The sequence below is a fragment of the Suncus etruscus genome, chromosome 5 (genome assembly GCF_024139225.1).
Source record: "Suncus etruscus isolate mSunEtr1 chromosome 5, mSunEtr1.pri.cur, whole genome shotgun sequence".
NCBI lineage: Eukaryota > Metazoa > Chordata > Mammalia > Eulipotyphla > Soricidae > Suncus > Suncus etruscus.
The window spans coordinates 49,914,125-49,931,860 of NC_064852.1; the positions used below are offsets into that span (position 1 = coordinate 49,914,125).

Consider the following 17,736-nt stretch of genomic DNA (forward strand, 5'->3'; position numbering starts at 1 on the left):
TACCTTAAAGCAGAAGACCAGACAACAGGAAAAATCCTCAAAGAATAGGAACATATGAAATGGGAGTCTTTGATAAACTCAACTAAAACTACCTAAGAGTCATTGGAGTCCCAGAGACCCAAAAAGAAAATCCCTAGGAAGATCAAGTCAAGAACATCATTGCAGAGAAACTCCCAGAATAAAGAGTGCATGCAACCAAATCCTACTTGCCCAAAAAGTACCAGCTAAAGAGACCTCAAGAAAAGCACCCCAAGACACATCCTAGTCACAATGATTCTATCCCACAGACAGGGATAGAATACTGAAAGCAGCAAGATCAAAATGGGAAATTCTATTCAACAGAGAATCCTTAAAGTTTACAGCAGACCTGTCTTAAGAAACCTCAAAGCCAGAGGCAGTGGTGGAATATACTGACAAAATTCAATTAAATGAATGCTAAAATACAGGCACTAACATAGATAGTTTCATGGATAAGCAACAGCTCAGAAACTTTATAGACTCAAAACTAGCTATAAAGAAAAACTGAAAGGTCTACTTTAAGACAAGACTGACCAACAGACATACCAAACTCCTAAATGAACCAGTTAAGAGACACAAAGTGGCAAAAAGGATCAAAAAGCTGAACCCAATATTCTGCTGCCTACAAGAAACACATCTGAATAGGCAGAACAAAGACTCGAAATCACAGGTTAGAGAACAATCGTCCAAGCAAGCAACTTCCTTAAAAAATCTGAAGTGGCCATGGGGGGGGGGGGGGTGGACCACACCCAGTGACACTCAGGGGTTACTTCTGGCTATGGTCAGAAATTGCTCCTGGCTTGAGGAATCATATGGGATTCTAGGGATCGAACCAGGTCCGTCCTGGGTCAGCTGGATGCAGGGCAAATGCCCTACCGCTGCCCTATTGCTGGGGATCAAACCAGGTCCGTCCTGGGTCAGCTGCATGCAGGGCAAATGCCCTATTGCTCCAGCCCCTGGAGTGGCCATATTAATATCAGATGGCACAATCTTAGACTTAGAAAAGTTATAAGGGACAAAGATGGACATTTAGTAATAATAAAGGGATATGTACAACAAGAAGTAACATTCCTAAACATATATGTACCCAATGAGGGACCAGAAAAATATTTAATACAACTGTTGATAAATCTGAAAGAGATATCAATAGCAACTCAACATCACCCTGTCGACCCTTAATAGGTCAACCAGGCTAAAACCCAACAGGAATATACTAGCTCTGAAAGGAGAAGTGGAGAAAGTGGCCTCAGAGATATATAGGGCACTCCATCCCCAGAAAAATGGATACACACTCTTCTCTAATGCACATGGACAATTCTCCAAGATAGACCACATGCTGGCCCATAAAACATACCACCATAAAATCAAGAGGATAGAAATTGTACAGACTACCTTCTCAGATCACAATGCACTGAAATTAGAAGTATACTACAAATAGACACAGAAGAAAAACTTTAACACCTGGAAACAGAACAACTCATTACAGAATAAACAGTGGGTCAGAGAGGAAATCAAAGCATTCCTGGAAACAAATGCAAATGAAGACACAAATTATCAGAATTTGTGGGACACAGTTAAAGCAGTACTAAGATGAAAATTTATAGTTTTGAAAGTATACATCAGGAAGGATGAAAGGTTCTACACAAATAACTCAATGGCACAGCTTGTAATCAGAAAATGATCAAAAAACATGAAACAAAGATAGGTAGGCAGAAGGAAGTACAAAAGTTTAGAGCAGAAATTAATGAAATAAAAATCCAAAAAAAAAAATTGAAAGTATCAACGAAAGCAAAAGTTGGTTCATTGAAAAATCAACAATTCGATAAACCAATAGCAATACTCACAAAGGGAGAGAGAGAAATTTAATAATCCAGATTAAAAAATAAAAGGGGGAGATCGTTACAGATACTACAGCAGTGAGTCAAAGGGTAATTTTGAGAAACTCAGTACCACAAACCTATGCCATGAGAACCTGGTAGAAATGGATAAATTCTTGGACTCATGATCTTCCATGGTTGAACCAGGATGATCTAGCATATCTAATCAGATCCATCACTATGGAGGAATTTAAAATAGTAATCAAAAGTCTTTCCAAAAATAAAAACACAGGCCTGGATGGATTCACAAACAAATTCTTTCAAACCTTTCAGGAGGAACTACTACCAATCCTTTTCAGGCTCTTTCAGGAAACTGAAGAAACAGAAACACTCCCAAATAGTTTTTATGAAGCTAATATCACCCTGATACCAAAACCAGATAGAGATGCAAAAAAATAAAACTACAGACCAATATCCCTGATGAATACAGATGCAAAGATCTTCAACTAACCTGGCAAACAGGATCCAATGGCTCACCATCAAAAATCATGACCAAGTAGGTTTCATTCCAAAAATGCAAGGATAGTTTAACATAAGTAAATCAGTCAATATAATACACTATATCAACCAAAGGAAAAATAAAAACCATATGATCATATCAATAGATGCAGAGAAAGCATTTGATAAGATCCAACAAGAACAATTAGTGCTGGTGGGGATGTGGAAGTAAAGGAATTCTCATTCACTGTTGGTGGGAATGCCATCTAGTCCAGCCTTTATGGAAAACAATATGGATATCCCTCAAAAAACTGGAAATTGAGCTCCCATACATATGATCCAGCTATACCACTCCTAGGGATATACCCTAGGAACACAAAAACACAACACAAAAGGTCTTCTTCTGCACATGTATATTCATTGCAACGCTATTTACAATAGCCAGAATCTGGAAACAACCCAGATGACCTTCAGCAGATAAATGACTAAAGAAACTGTGGTACATATACAGAATGGAATACTATCCAACCATCAGGAGAGATGAAGTCATGAATTTTCCTATATATAGATGGACATGGACTATTATGCTGAATGAAATAAGTCAGAAGGAGAGAGATAGACATGAGAGGTGAGGGTTGGTAGGACTGACCTAAGATATAAGCTTACCACAAAAAATCTTGAGTGCAGTTAGAGAAATAACTTTGCTAACAACTATCATGACAATGGTAATGAGTGAGAGAAGTAGAATGCCTATCTTGAGTACAGGCAGGGGGTGAGGAAGAAGGAAGATAGGGGGCATTGGTAGTGGGAAGGTTGCGCTGGTGAAGGAGGGTATTCTTTTTATATCTGAAACCCAACTACAAACATTTTTGTAATCATGGTGCTTAAATAAAGATATTTAGTAAAATAAAAGTTAAAGTGCATGCCTTGTACATGTTCAATCACCAGCACTTAAAAACAAAAACAAACTAAAAACAACAAATTTATGTTTAACTACAATTAATGGTCCAAATGAGGTAATTTTCCTCCCAATCTCTGCTGCAACTTCTTGATCAAAGATAGACAAAATGTCAAGTTAAAGCACAATGTCACCTTTTCAGCCCTAATTAAACTCCATAGTCCCTCCACTGACAACGAAATAATTTCATGGAATAGTAACAGCACAAAACCTGTTAAATTTAAAATTCCTGGGGCTGGAACAATAGCACTGTGGTAGGGCATTTGCCTTGCACATGGCTGGCCCAGGACGAACCTTGCTTCAATCCCTGGCATCCCATATGGTTCCCAAGCCAGGAACAATTTCTGAGTGCATAGCCAGGAGTAGCCACTGAGCATCATGGGGTGTGTCCCAAAAACAAAACAAAAAAAAATTTTTTTTAATTCCTAAATTAGGGTCATTTGGTACTGTGAGAATTAAGGTCATTTGATACTGTGAGTTTTCCAGACCATTTGATAATTAAGAATGATTTTAAGGACCATAGCTGCCACCTTCCCAGCAAAAAAATAATCCAGCTCCTTCAATCCCCAAAAGAAAAATATAGTTGCCAATACTTCCCAGGTGGTCTGGTTTGGGCTGATACCACTGTAACAGTACAGAAAGGAGGGACTGGCAGATTCCCCTTTCTGCATAAACTAGAGCAGCTAGCTAAATACCATGCCTTACACCCTCCAACAGAAATGGCCCAGCATGACTTAACCTTATCCAACTGCAAAGCCAGCAAATTTGCTTTATATCAATAAATCCTGGACTGTGTAGCCATCTTATAGTAGTGTCAAGAATGACTTTAAATGACTTCAATTTCAAAGTGTAAATTTTAATTTAATTTTTTTGTTGGCAGTCATACTTGGCAGTATTCAGGCCTTACTCTTGGCTCTATACTCAGAAGGTCACTCCTAGTGGTGCTTAAGAGACCATATAGTGGTGCTGAGATTTAAACCGGGTTCAACCCTGTGCAAGACATGCTTTATTTAACCCCTACACTATCTCTCCAGCCCCCAAAGTATGAGATTTTTACTTCAGTACTTTATGGAAATCCATAGAATATAGAAACTGAACACACTGTTCTGGTCTCCACTAAAAACAGTTTTATATAAATCTAAGTTCTTTAGGGCCGGAGAGATAGCATGGAGGTAAGGCGTTTGCCTTTCATGCAGGAGGTCATTGGTTCGAATCCCGGTGCCCCATATGGTCCCCCGTGCCTGCCAGGAGCAATTTCTGAGCCTGGAGCCAGGAATAACCCCTGAGCACTGCCGGGTGTGACCCAAAAACCAAAAAAAAAAAAAAAATCTAAGTTATTTAATAAGTGAGCTTTGGATCAGACACCACTGAAAAAAAAACATATGCAGTGAAATAATGTAATATTTTCTGGCTGCAAGTCAGCAAACTATATTACATCCACAGAGTACCAAGTGACATCAATAGTTTATGGATCAGGATTCTCAATAGTCACAAAAGTCAGGAGAATTAAGTTGTCACAAATCAGAGTCAGTGCACGCTACTGAAATGGAGCAGAGCACCTGTGTCATGGGTGAGAACTTTATTTGCCTTATTGAGCAGTAGACTATTTTAGACAATTTTGCCCCCTTCATAGCTAGAACTGGCAGTGTTCCGGGGTTATATCTGACTCTATGCTCTGGGGAGCATGCAGTGCTAGGGGACTGAACCTGGGATCCTGCCTTCCTCCCACTGCCCCAATAATGTCCTGATTAATTTTCTTAGCAATGTTCAAGATTTGAATCTCTGAACAAAAACATTCCTTTTTTTTTTTTTTTTTTTTTTTTTTTTTTTTTTTTTTTTTTTTGGTTTTTTGGGCCACACCCATTTGACGCTCAGGGGTTACTCCTGGCTATGCGCTCAGAAGTCGCTCCTGGCTTGGGGGACCATATGGGACGCCGGGGGATCGAACCTCGGTCCATCCTAGGCTAGCGCAGGCAAGGCAGGCATCTTACCTCCAGCGCCACCGCCCGGCCCCACAAAAACATTCTTTTTGTGGGTTTTCTCCTATTTATTTTATAAATCTCTTTAATGTCTTTAAGAGCTGTAGATGACAGTCAAAAGTATAAATCAAATTTCTTTTTTAAATACTCTAAAACCACTCTCAAAGCCTGATCATTTCTAGCTGTCAATGTTCAGAGTACATTTCCTCTTCACCTTGATTTTTAATTTACTTTTCCTTCAGGGATCATGTTCTCCACACCAAAGGATTATTATATTAAAACAAACAAAAGCCAAAAAAAAAATGTCTTTAAGAAATCACAGCAAAAACACATTATCTTGACTAAGAGATGTTCCTTTTCCTAGTCTCAATCTCTTTTTTTTTTCCTAGAGAGCCACTCCAAGCAATACTCTGAAGTTAATGGGCCTTATCCTAGCAGGTAAAAGAGTACTTGGAGTGCCAAAGACTGAACCCAGGACCACACTCTAACCCTTGAACACACAACCTCAGCTCCTACTCTCAATTTCCTGCTACGCTTTTCCTACCCAAATCAAAGTTTACCTGAAATGGATAACCTAGATAACAAGACTTCTTTCCCAGATGCCCAGACCAGATGGTAATCTGTTCTCTCCTGGGTCCCCCGCACTTCCTCTTTTGTAGCACTTACAATCTGTATTCCATACATGATCTGTATAAGTTAAACACTCTTAATTTATTTTAGGTTTTTTCTGAAGTCAGAGGACCTCATAATGTGAAGCACACTCCACCACAGAGCCTAGAGCCTTCATTTTCTCTAATTAACAGACCCTATTTTTTCTCAACAAATATTTGCTGCAGAAAATTAAAACTATTGTGTATTCAATGAAATACTATGCAGTTGCAAGGAATGATGAAACCAATCAATGTAGTATAACCTAGTTAAAACAGGAAAATATGTTGAGTGAAATAAGCCAAAAGAAGAAAGACAAACACAGTTTGATCCACTTATCTGTGGCATATAGAATAAAGAAATGTAGTAATAGAGTAAAGGGAGGATGCCTAGATCATCCTTGATACCAGAGCTTAGGGAGGAAAAAGATAGACAAGAAAAGAAATTAAGGCAGGATGAAAGAAAATGAGAAAGGGAAATAATTAAGGAACAGGGGTTGATGTTTCAGTTATTGGTGATGTGAGAGTGGTATAGCTTAAATCAAAAGCACAGACTCAACAACACTGAAAAAAAATGAGATCTAAGCTGCAACCACCCAAACTTTGTAATGTGCTTGTCAAGGTAGTAGGCAAGGGGTGGCATGAAGAGTAGGGGAGACTATGGAGCACATGAATACAGGTGATGAACACTGGTTGTGGGATTGGTGCTAAACTATTCTATGCTTAAAACAACTATCAATAACTTTATAAATCACAGCTCTCTAACTAAAATTTAAAAAAATGTAAAAACAAAAAAATAATGATAAACTGTTTATGTATTAACTGCTCTCCCTTTTGGGGGAGGGAACAGGAGAGCATACCTGTCAATACTCAGGACTTAATCCTGGTTCTGCATTCAAGGATCATATAGAAAGTGTCAGGGATTGAAGCAAGATTAACCTCAGACAGAGATATCTCTCTGGCACGCATCTACATACTCAAAATTATACTAAATAAATTTAACACTAATAGGTTATATATAATGGATACCAAATATATTTGTAATCTATTCTTAGTAACAGTTAAGTCTCACTCATTAAATTTCACCATTTCTTCTAAGCAAAGAACAGAATTAGGCCCATTATAGATAGATTTCATTTCAAGTTCAAATGATAGTGACATTGTGAGGAAGTATAGCAACAGAAAAGAATTGGGAAGGGAGGTGGCCAGAGCAATGGTACAGTGGGTAGGGCATTTGACTTGCACATAACTAACTAAGGCTCAATCCCCAGAATTCCTTATGGTCCCCCAAGCAGCACCAGGAGTAATTCCATAGTGGAGAGCCAGAAATAACCCTTGAGCATCACTGGGTGTGGCCCCAAGACAAAAAACAATAAAATCCATAATATAGTTCTATTTCTTCTGAAAGTGTTCCTGCTAATTTCTTCCATATTCACATTTCAGAAGGCAAATAGAATGTTTCCCAACTGCAACAGTCTCTTTGGGGGGGGTGGGGAAAGAGGGTTGTTTTGAGCCATACCAGTGATGCTCAGGAGTTATTCCTGGCTATGAGCTCAGAAATCACTCCTGGCTAGGGGGACCATATGGGATGCTGGCAATCAAATTAGGTCCATCCTGGATCGGCCCTGTGCAAGGCAAAAGCCCTACCACTGTGCTATCACTCCAGCCCCAACAACAACATTCTTATTAGGTCTTCTATCCGAGATAAAAGATACCTACTTTACTCATTTAATAAAGAATAAGAAATTCATATTATCTTTCTATTTTAGGAAAAAATAATTAAGGTATAAAAAGGGTATATTACAATTTAACTTTTCCAAATAGTTGAATATCCATATTCTAAATGGAAGATGGAACAACAAGTAACATCAAAATGTTTTAGAAATTTAAAAAAATCAAACATACCTGTCATCCAAAACAATAATGATTTCTCCGTGTTTAAAGGTAAGTTCATTATCCTCAACAGCTTCAAAATCATATAAAGCTCTCACTTTTCTTGCAACCTTATTATTTAACTGAATTTCTGAAGGTGGATATAAAGATTTTGTTTCTGTGTGCTGCTGCTGCTTCTGTTCTTGCAATGACAATTCAATAGCTAGTTTAAAAAATCAAAATGTAAAAAAGAATAGCTATAATTAATACTGATTACATTTAAAGCTGAAAAGGAAATATTACATGATAAAGTAATGTTCAATAAGAGTAAACCAAGTATTTTATTTGTACAGTTAAATGCAAAATAAGAGCTAACTTTCATGAGGAGGTGGAGGAAAGAGAATCACGACTTTTTTTTAAATAAAGTTTTTTGCTCATTCCTTATTATCACAGTCTGCCATATACAGCAACTATTATTTTTATAGCAAACAGATTGTGACATTATAATATGGGTAGTTTTCCATATAGGACAAGCCATGAACATATTTCTCTGCTTGACTCATAATGCTGGCAATTAAGGAAAGGTGAGATGTATCCTCTCCGAAGGTAGAACATTAAATAAATTTATTGACAAGGATTAGAAGTCGAATTTATCACATCAATTGTTTTCCTAATTTATCATACCACATAAGTTTTTAGATTTGAGATAAAACAGCAAAGTATCTTCAGTTTCACTACAATTTTTGTTTCAATATATTATTCTGACAAGAATGCTTAAAATAACACTAATTTGCATGGGCTCGATCACTTACCTTTAGCTATATCTTCATCTTCTTTGTTTTTGTTCGATGCTGTACCATTCTTGGCAGCAGCTGGTGCAGTCTGTAAAAGTATGAACAAAATGAACACAACTATCCTTTTATAGAAAACACAAGGCCTATGATTATTCGCACGTGCTAATTTAAAATTCTGCTATAACTAATGAGCCTCAATTTAAGTAACTATTTTCTAGCAACTATTACTAAAATGAAGCAACCATTATTTTCCAGAAAATGTTATAAACACATACAGGGCATTAACTGGCTCACAGTACACATCAATCTTGGTCTCTGATCCAGAGCTTAGCTCTTGGAAAGTACTTAAAATATAGGTCTTGGGGCTGGAGAGATAGCATGGAGGTAAGGCGTTTGCCTTTCATGCAGGAGGTCATCGGTTTGAATCCCAGCGTCCCATATGGTCCCCCGTGCCTGCCAGGAGCAATTTCTGAGCCTGGAGCCAGGAATAACCCCTGAGCACTGCCGGGTGTGACCCAAAAACCACAAAAAAAAAAAAAAAAAAAAAAATATAGGTCTTTCCTGATTGCACCTTCTGCTGTCAACTGTCCAAGATCTCTTAATCAGTTAATAGGCACTGCAGGAGTAGAGCTACAGGTAATATGCCAGCATGAGGCTCTAATAATTACTGAAGAGAGGAAGGAGGTCCTGTTGCACCAGCAATAGGTAAAATTATCTGGTGCTCTCACTGTCACAGACTCTTCACACAAACCAGAAGACCAAGAAAGGTTTTCAGATTAAATGGGATGGGAAGAGAGAATATCCAAGACTAAGCCATCAAGCTGTGGTTTCAAAGATTTTAGAGAACATGCATAAAGGATAGAACAGAAAAGTGCTTGCTTTTTATTACTTCTAAGACTTTTATCCTCATACTATATCTTAAACTTCAGGCCTAGTCAGCTAAAGATTTTTTTGTCTGGGGCCGGAGAGACAGCACAGTGATGTTTGCCTTGCAAGCAGCTGATCCAGGACCTAAAGTGGTTGGTTTGAATCCTGGCATCCCATATGGTCCCCCGTGCCTGCCAAGAGCTATTTCTGTGCAGATAGCCAGGAGTAACTCCTGAGCACCGCTGGGTGTGGCCCAAAAACAAACAAACAAAAAAAAATTGTCTCTGTAACGTACAGTTATAAAAAATAATTTTATTATTTTTTCTTTCTCTATTCCACATTCTAATGTTAAAAGTGGAGGACCAAAGACAGTGAAAACATGGTATTTCTCTCTGACAGGCCTAAATAAAAAATATTTTGTGACCCCTGTCCTAAAGTTATCAATCACTACTGCAAATAAATTTCTATTATTACACTTCTACCATCCTACCTCTTCTACATAAATCCTTCATTCCAGGCATAGTACACCAATAAAAACAAATCTTGGGGCTGAAAAATAGTAGAGTATAGGGTGTTTCCTTTATACATGGCCCAACTTGGTTCAATTCTCAACATCCTAAATGATTGCCCAAGCCTGCAATGATCCCTGAGCACATAGCCAGGTGTAGCCCAGAAACCAAAAGAAATATAGGTCTTGACATTTCTACATTTCTCAATTCCATGAATGTATCCATGTTACTCTTGCCACAATGTGATCTTTCCTCTCCTTTCCATGAGATGCATTTGAATGTCTTCTTTACCATCTCAGTCCATAATTACTTCTCTCCTAGCCACTAGTCTTTCCTTGTTCATATTTTGTCACATATAACTTACTTTTACACCAGCATATGGTTACCTTTCAAATTTCTGTATCATACTACAAATTCCTATGCAAAAAATCTATTTACTATGTATTTCTTGAATGTAAAGTCTCTCATACATATCTGCCTTCTGCTTGCCTCTAGAGTTAGAGGAGCATTATCCTGATTATTTAAGGCAACTCCCTTCCCAAAGATCTGATAGGAAGAGGAAATCCACCCAACACTTAATATGCCTAATAAATATAAGACATGAGGGCCAGAGTGATAGCCAGTAGTAGGATGTTTGCTTTGCTGACCTAATATGGACCTCGGTTCGATCCCCAGCATCCCATATGGTCCCCCAAGCCAGGAGCCCCTGAGCATCATCAGGAGTGGCTAAAACAAAACAAAACAAAAAATAAAATAAATGAATATAAGACATGATGCAAGTTGGGAACTGTGAGACAGATAAATCAGGCAGGAAATCATTAGCACACATGGCACCTTTTAATAAGATGTGTACCTTCAAAAGAGTATAGTACAGGTATGAATGATGAATGAGTCTCTTACCTGAGAACCTGCTGAAGGAAAAACAATTCCTTCTTCTTTCATTGACTTAATAGTTGCAGATATTAAACTAAACTGTGGATCTTTCTGAAACTCTTCGGACCACTCCACCATTAAAGATTTTAGTTGTTCACACACTTTAGGATGAGCCTTTCAAAGAAAGACAAACAACCAAAACTGTAGCTTACGTAAACAAATACTTTCCTTACTTGAAAGAATCACTACAATGTTCATCTTTAATCATAGGAACAACAAAATTTCAGCAATCCCAAGTGGAAATGTGTAACTGATAAATGTCTATTTACATTTTAAGATATCAACATTGTTTTTCCCAACTTGTAAAATATCCATTTCTAAGTATTACGATAATGAATCTTTTCAAGGGTTTTTTCCTGTTTTCTCAATATTTTGAATTTAGATTATGCTTCTTGTAGCAACTAATTAAAGTTCTGGGATTTGGGGTTTCAGTCTAATGAAAATAGTATGTCAGAGTTCCTATCCCAAAGAAACTAATAATAACCACCCTTACTAAGGTGAATACCCTGCCCTCAAATAAAAGTCCCTTTACTCTACATTTCTATTCAAATTAGCACAGAATGGAGATTAGTTTAGACTCTAAAATCTGAGCTTCAGCTTAATTGTTTTTTTAAGCTAAAGACCATGAACTGAACTTAGTACTAAATTCAGTTTCTTCGTGCACAAATTGTAAAACTAACAAAGCACCAAACTTTTAAGTTTGTTAACAGCATTAAAACAAGAAAGGATATGCCAAGTGCTTAAAGCAGTTATCACTAGTTTACATATGAGTAAGGAGAAAAAGCAGTTTGGTGCTACAAATTAAAAACAAATTTGTAAATAGTTTATTTCACTTCAACTTTACAGATTTTATTTGTAATAAATGTTTGTTACCATATGACCAAGCAATACCACCCCTTGGCATTGGTCCTCCAAATAAAAAAAAATAATAATAATTCAGAAGAATATAATATATACATACCTAAAATGATATAGAAACAAACCAAATGTACAACTATAAATGAATGGTTTGAGAAATTATGGCATATTACATAATGTAATACCATATAGCAATAAGAAAGAACAAAACCATACAATTGGCAGCAACATAGATAGAACTAGTGGATATCATACTGAGAGAAATCAGTCAGAAGGAAAGTAACAGATACAGAATGATCTCTCTCGAATGCAGGCCTTAATACAGTGAAGTAGCAACAAATGTCCAAAGGCAATATAATGGGAGAACTGATCCACACAACCAAGTTTGAAGTGGGTGAGTTGAGAAGGACAGGTTTTATGGTCCTTGGCGAGAGAGGTAAGTACACTTATGATCAGTGTGATGTTGAAATTATATACACAAAACACGATCATTAACAATATGATAAAACAGAATCCCAATTAAAATTTCTTCTCTTTTGAAAATTTACCTTTTTTAATTTTTTTAAGAAGGTAGAAATGTTTATTGGAAAAATAGAGAAGAGAAGGAACTACCCATGTGGGGAGGAACTTAGCAAAGGACTAATTTCTAAATTTACCTTGTTTTTTATCACAGCACGTACTTCTGTTGCAAAATCTCGGGAGCATATTTCTAAATGAAATATCTTTCCACAGTTTGCCACACAAGCCCCAAGAAGCTATTAATTAAAATAAAAATCAATATGTAAATGTTTAGAATTTAATTAAATAGTTATTTAAAATTTGGGTCAAATAAAATATGACTTGACTTACAGTTAATGCCTGCAGAGCAACATGAGGAACCTTATGATTTACCCTTTTCATTATGGCTTTTAGGCAGTCCTTAGCTCTGAGGAAAATAAAGAAAGTTAGTTATTCAAAATTTCAATTCAAGTATTAAAAATGTAAGGCATTTAAAAGTACTTCAAAAGTCACTATGGATTGAAAAATAAAATTCTAAATTGATTTTTTTTTTTTTTTTGCGGGGGGCACACCTGGGACGCTCGGGGGTTACTTCTGGCTCTGGGCTCCATATGGGGAACCATATGGAATTCCAAGAATCGAACCACCATCTTCTGGGTTGGCCACATGCAAGGCAAACGCCCTACTGCTGTGCTATCTCTTTGGCCCCAAAATTCTAAACTTATTTTACACAATCATTTGCTACTCAGATTAATAAAGTTTAAAAAAAGAATACTTCAGGGGCCAGAGCAATAGTGCAGCGGTAGGGCGTTTGCCTTGCACATGGCTGACCCAGGGCAAACCTAGGTTGGATCCCTGGTGTCCCATATGGTCCCCAAGCTAGGAGAAATTTCTGAGCGCATGGCCAGGAGTAACCCCTGAGCATCACTAGGTGTGGCCCAACCCCCCAAAAAGTATAATAATAATAATTAATAATAATAATAATACTTCAAAGGTTTGTATATCACAAAAACAAGAAACAGGGCTCTTGCCTTATACACCATTTACTCAGCTCAAGCCCCAGTTCCACATGGTCTCCTGAACATCTCCATGAGTCAGAGCGACAAGTATGCCATGGTTCTCATGATTTATTAAAATAAAAAATTAATAGACAAAACTTCTCAAGTAAAATAAAGACCAACCAACACATACAGAATATCATATAAATTATCCAATTTTCATACAGTAAATCCTTATTTTGAAAGGAAAAAAAATACTCTAGCAAGATACAGTCCTTAAAGTCTTAAGTCTTGGGCTAGAGAGACAGTACAGCAGATAAACTGCCTGCCTTGCACATAGCCAAACTGAGTTTGATTTCCAGCTTCTAATATGGTTTTCTGAACACAGAACCAAGAATAAAAGCCCTGAGCACCTAAGGTGTGGTCCACAAAGAAAAAACTAATAAAAAGTTTTAAGTCTAAATATAAATAAATGGGAAGCAAAGATAAGCAAATCATATTGCAACACAAAGAAAATGCTGCACTGCAAAAGAAATAATGATAAGAATAAAAGCAACAGCAGGGAGGATGTTAAAATGTTTCATGCATAAAAGACTATCATTGAAACTATTGGAGGGACCAGAGCAAATAGTACAGTGGGTAGGGTGCCTGCATTGCATGCAGCCAATCTGGGTTTGATTCCTAGCATCCCGTATGATCCCCTAGGCCCATAAGGAGTTATTACTGAGGGTAGTCAGGAGTCAGTCCTGAGTACAAAAACAAAACAAAAGCAAAAAGTTAAACAAATATATGTGATTACATTTATTTTCCCAAACTATGTTAAAGCAATGTTTTCATCACTCTTTTAAACTTCTAAAATATAACAAATTCAGCTTAAGTTTTTAAATAGGCTTCCCAAGCAGTAATTCCCAAGAAATTACTGGTAGTGATACTCAAAAGGACAAGATGCTCAATGCTGGGGCCAACAGATGAGGGCTCTCTGGCCTTGTGGTACCATGTGCCTCTAGGACAACACCTGAAGGTGCCAAGGACAGAACTTCTATCCTAGTGATTTGGGTCCTTCTGCCTTCAACGCATCTTCCTGGCTCCTGGGTAGCCTTTTAAAATTTTTTATTTTTCATTATGATACTATCTTATTGTTCATGTTTATCTACCTCGTTGTTAAAAGACCTCTTGTGGCCTACAGCTCCAAAGAGCTGAAGCAGATACTCTGCATACTGGAGTTCTACTTAAGATGCCCAAGAAAGAGCCTCAAATAGCTCCATGCACTATTGTCAGAACAAACATAAGAGACTCCCATGCAGGTGTAAATCACAGGTATATTCTCTCTTAAGTATGTACCTACTCTTGAAAGTTTCCACATAAACCCTTTTTGCATTTATTCTTCTGGATAAAGTTTACTCACACAAATCTGGCCAGGTTTCCCAGATATCTTCATTTTTATCCCTAAAATAAAAAGACTAAGATCCCATTTTTCTTTCACAGTTAAGTCAAAAAAAGGTTTGGTTTTTGGTTTTGGTTTTTTGGTTTTTGGCCACACCCAGTGGCACTCAGGGGTTACTCCTGGCTCTGAGCTCAGAAGTAGCTCCTGACAGGCATTTGGGACCATATGGAATGCTTGGGATTTGAACCACCACCCTTGGTCCTGGATCAGCTGCGCGCAAGGCAAACGCCCTACCACTGTGCTATCTCACGAGCCCCCAAAAAAGATATTATTAATGAGACATTCTCTAGCTATGACTAGGAATCTTACCCATTAGGAGTACTTCCAACTTTGTCACAGATGTCCATAATAAGACTCCAATCTTCTGTCGTGTTATACTCATTTGTAGCTTTTTCTGTAAGATATACACAAAAATTAGGTCTAGTCTTACATAATACTAATTTTTTTTGTTTCTCTGGCCAAAAATAAGAACTAAAAAAAATTTCAAAAGATAAAGAGTACATTTAACTATTTCAAATTTTAAATTACTCATTACTTAATTATAATTACTTAAGTACATTAATTCTGAGGCACACTAATAAAATAACTTAAAAATAATGGAATGCCAAATACTTAAAAATTATTAATAATCCTGGCACATTCTAATTTGAAAGTTTAAAACAATGTTGTAATAGGCACAGACCCAGTCTCAAGAAACTGAGGCATCACCCATGCCTGTCCCTGATTGTGCCTGAGGATCACTATTTTGTTCTCCTAAGTCATGAACCCCTGCAAAGTGGCTGCACATATGTTCATTTCTTCATATCTTACCAAGAGCATACAAGGACTCTCTGACAAACTGTAAAAGTCACAATAAGAAAGCAATGCAGAACCCCAACATACTTAATACACAGAAGATTCAACCAATATAACTATAGATTGAGTTATATAGCTCTATAGTTATATGGTTGTATAGTTCTATAATGACATAACCTCTCTGATAATGACTTTAGACAGGAAATGTTGAGGATGTTTAAGGAGCTTAAAGAAACAATGGAACAGACAGCCAGTAATACACAAGAGGATATGAGAGGAAAATGTGGGAACTACAATCAGAAATGACAGACTAAAAAACTTGGTAGACAAATGAATAATTCTCTAGATGGCTTCACCAGCAGAGTAACAGCTGCTAGGACAGAATCAGCAAGTTCCAGGATGAAGTGACGAAAACCTCGGGACAACAGCAGAAGATTAAAAAAGGCAAACAAAAATACTCAAAATAAATGAAAAGCTGACAAAGAATTTTGGATTGAATTTAAGAACAACAATTAGAAATTGTTGGGACTAGAGCAATAGCATAGCTGGAAGGGCATTTGCCTTGCATTCAACTATTGTATTGAATCCACAGCATCCAATATGATCCCCAAGCCAGCCAGGGGTGATTTCTGAACACAGAAGCAGGAGTAAGCCCTGAGAGCTGTCAGGTGTGGCCCCTAAAAAAAATAATCAGGGTTCTAGAGGGTCAGAAAAAAAATCCTGATGAAGAAGCAAAAGTCAAAGACATCATTGCTGAGAAGTTCCTAAAGCTAAATAGCATATGCACTCAGTTGCAGGTGGCCCAAAGGGACCACCAATAAGGGACCAACAAAATATTTAAAACAACTCCAAATAGACTTGAAGAAAGACACTGATAACAACCAACACTCAGTAAGTTAATAATAATAACTTAATAATAATAAGTAACAAGAACTCAGTAAGTTAATAACAACCAACTCAATAAGTTAAAGACTTCTACAAGGCTGTCACCTCTCAATAGATCAATTAGACTAAAGCTCATAACAAAATACTTGCTTTGAAGAAACAGAAGTGAGGGTTTTAATAAATATACATATATAAATGACTATTTGTGCTAAAAAATGAATACACATTCTCCTCCCATGCATATGGAGCATTCTCCCAAAAAACTACAAGATGAAACACAAAACATACTTCCACAAATTCAAGAGTATAGAAATCATACCAACTATCTTCTTGCACCATGTGCACTGAAACAGAAATTAATCACGGGGCCGGAGAGACAGCATGGAGGTAAGGTGTTTGCCGTGCATGCAGAAGGACAGTGGTTCAAATCCCGGCATCCCATATGGTACCCCGAGCCTGCCAGGAGCGATTTCTGAGTGTAGAACCAGGAGTAACTTCTGAGAGCTACTGAGTGTGAACCAAAAACCAAAAAGAAATTAATCACAAACCAAATGTTGAAACAACTCAAATACCAGTATATCAAGTAGCTCATTACTGAACAACCAGTGAATCTGAAAAGAAATGCAAGAGGAAATTGAAAGAATCCTGGAAATAAAACAAGAATGAGAATTTGGTCCACACAAAATTGTGCAAAAGGAATGTTAAGAGAAAAGTTCATAGCTATGCAAACAGTCATGAGGAAGGAAGGAAGGGCCTACATAAATAACTGTAACTGCACAACTTAATTAAAAAAAAAAATCCCAGCACCATCAAGAGGAAGAAATAAAATGTAGAGCAGAAATGGCCTGAAATTAAAAAAAGGAAAAAAAAGAATTAATGAAACCTAGAGCTTATTCTTAAAAAAAAGAAAAGAAAAGAAAGAAACTAATATACCAAAAGATTCACAAAATAAAATAAAACCATAATAAACCAAACCAAAATTGAAAGTGGGAATGTCACAAAAGATAGCATCAAAATTTAAAAGATTGTCAGACTATGTTGAAAATATTTATACCATGAAACAAGAGAACCTAGAAGAGACAGATAAATTCTTGGATTCTTACCAAAGCTACCAAAGGCCAAAACAAAAGACATTGAACACATAAACAGACCTATCATTTTCAAAAGATCAAAATGGTAATCAAAAATCTTTCCAAAAACAAAATACTAACAAATAGAATCCAACTAGATCAACACCATGACCAAATGAAATTCATGCCAAGGATGTAAGGATAATTTAACATACAAATGCCAATCAACTAATACATCATATCATTAAGAAAAAAATCATATGATCTTACCAATAGGCAAAGGAAATATCTGACAA

The 17,736-nt window shown here is 36.9% G+C and overlaps 1 protein-coding gene across 1 annotated transcript in view; it reads right to left on the minus strand.

The window, feature by feature from the left end:
• Nucleotides 1-17,736, minus strand: part of STAM2 (signal transducing adaptor molecule 2) — a 90,541-nt gene that overhangs the window by 38,003 nt on the left and 34,802 nt on the right. Inside the window, exons 2-7 of the mRNA XM_049773004.1 lie at nucleotides 15,000-15,084; nucleotides 12,600-12,675; nucleotides 12,407-12,505; nucleotides 10,860-11,006; nucleotides 8,602-8,671; nucleotides 7,823-8,012 (exon numbers count right to left, since the gene is read on the minus strand). Coding sequence (XP_049628961.1) covers nucleotides 7,823-8,012; nucleotides 8,602-8,671; nucleotides 10,860-11,006; nucleotides 12,407-12,505; nucleotides 12,600-12,675; nucleotides 15,000-15,084 — 667 coding nt within the window. The remainder of the gene's footprint in view (nucleotides 1-7,822; nucleotides 8,013-8,601; nucleotides 8,672-10,859; nucleotides 11,007-12,406; nucleotides 12,506-12,599; nucleotides 12,676-14,999; nucleotides 15,085-17,736) is intronic.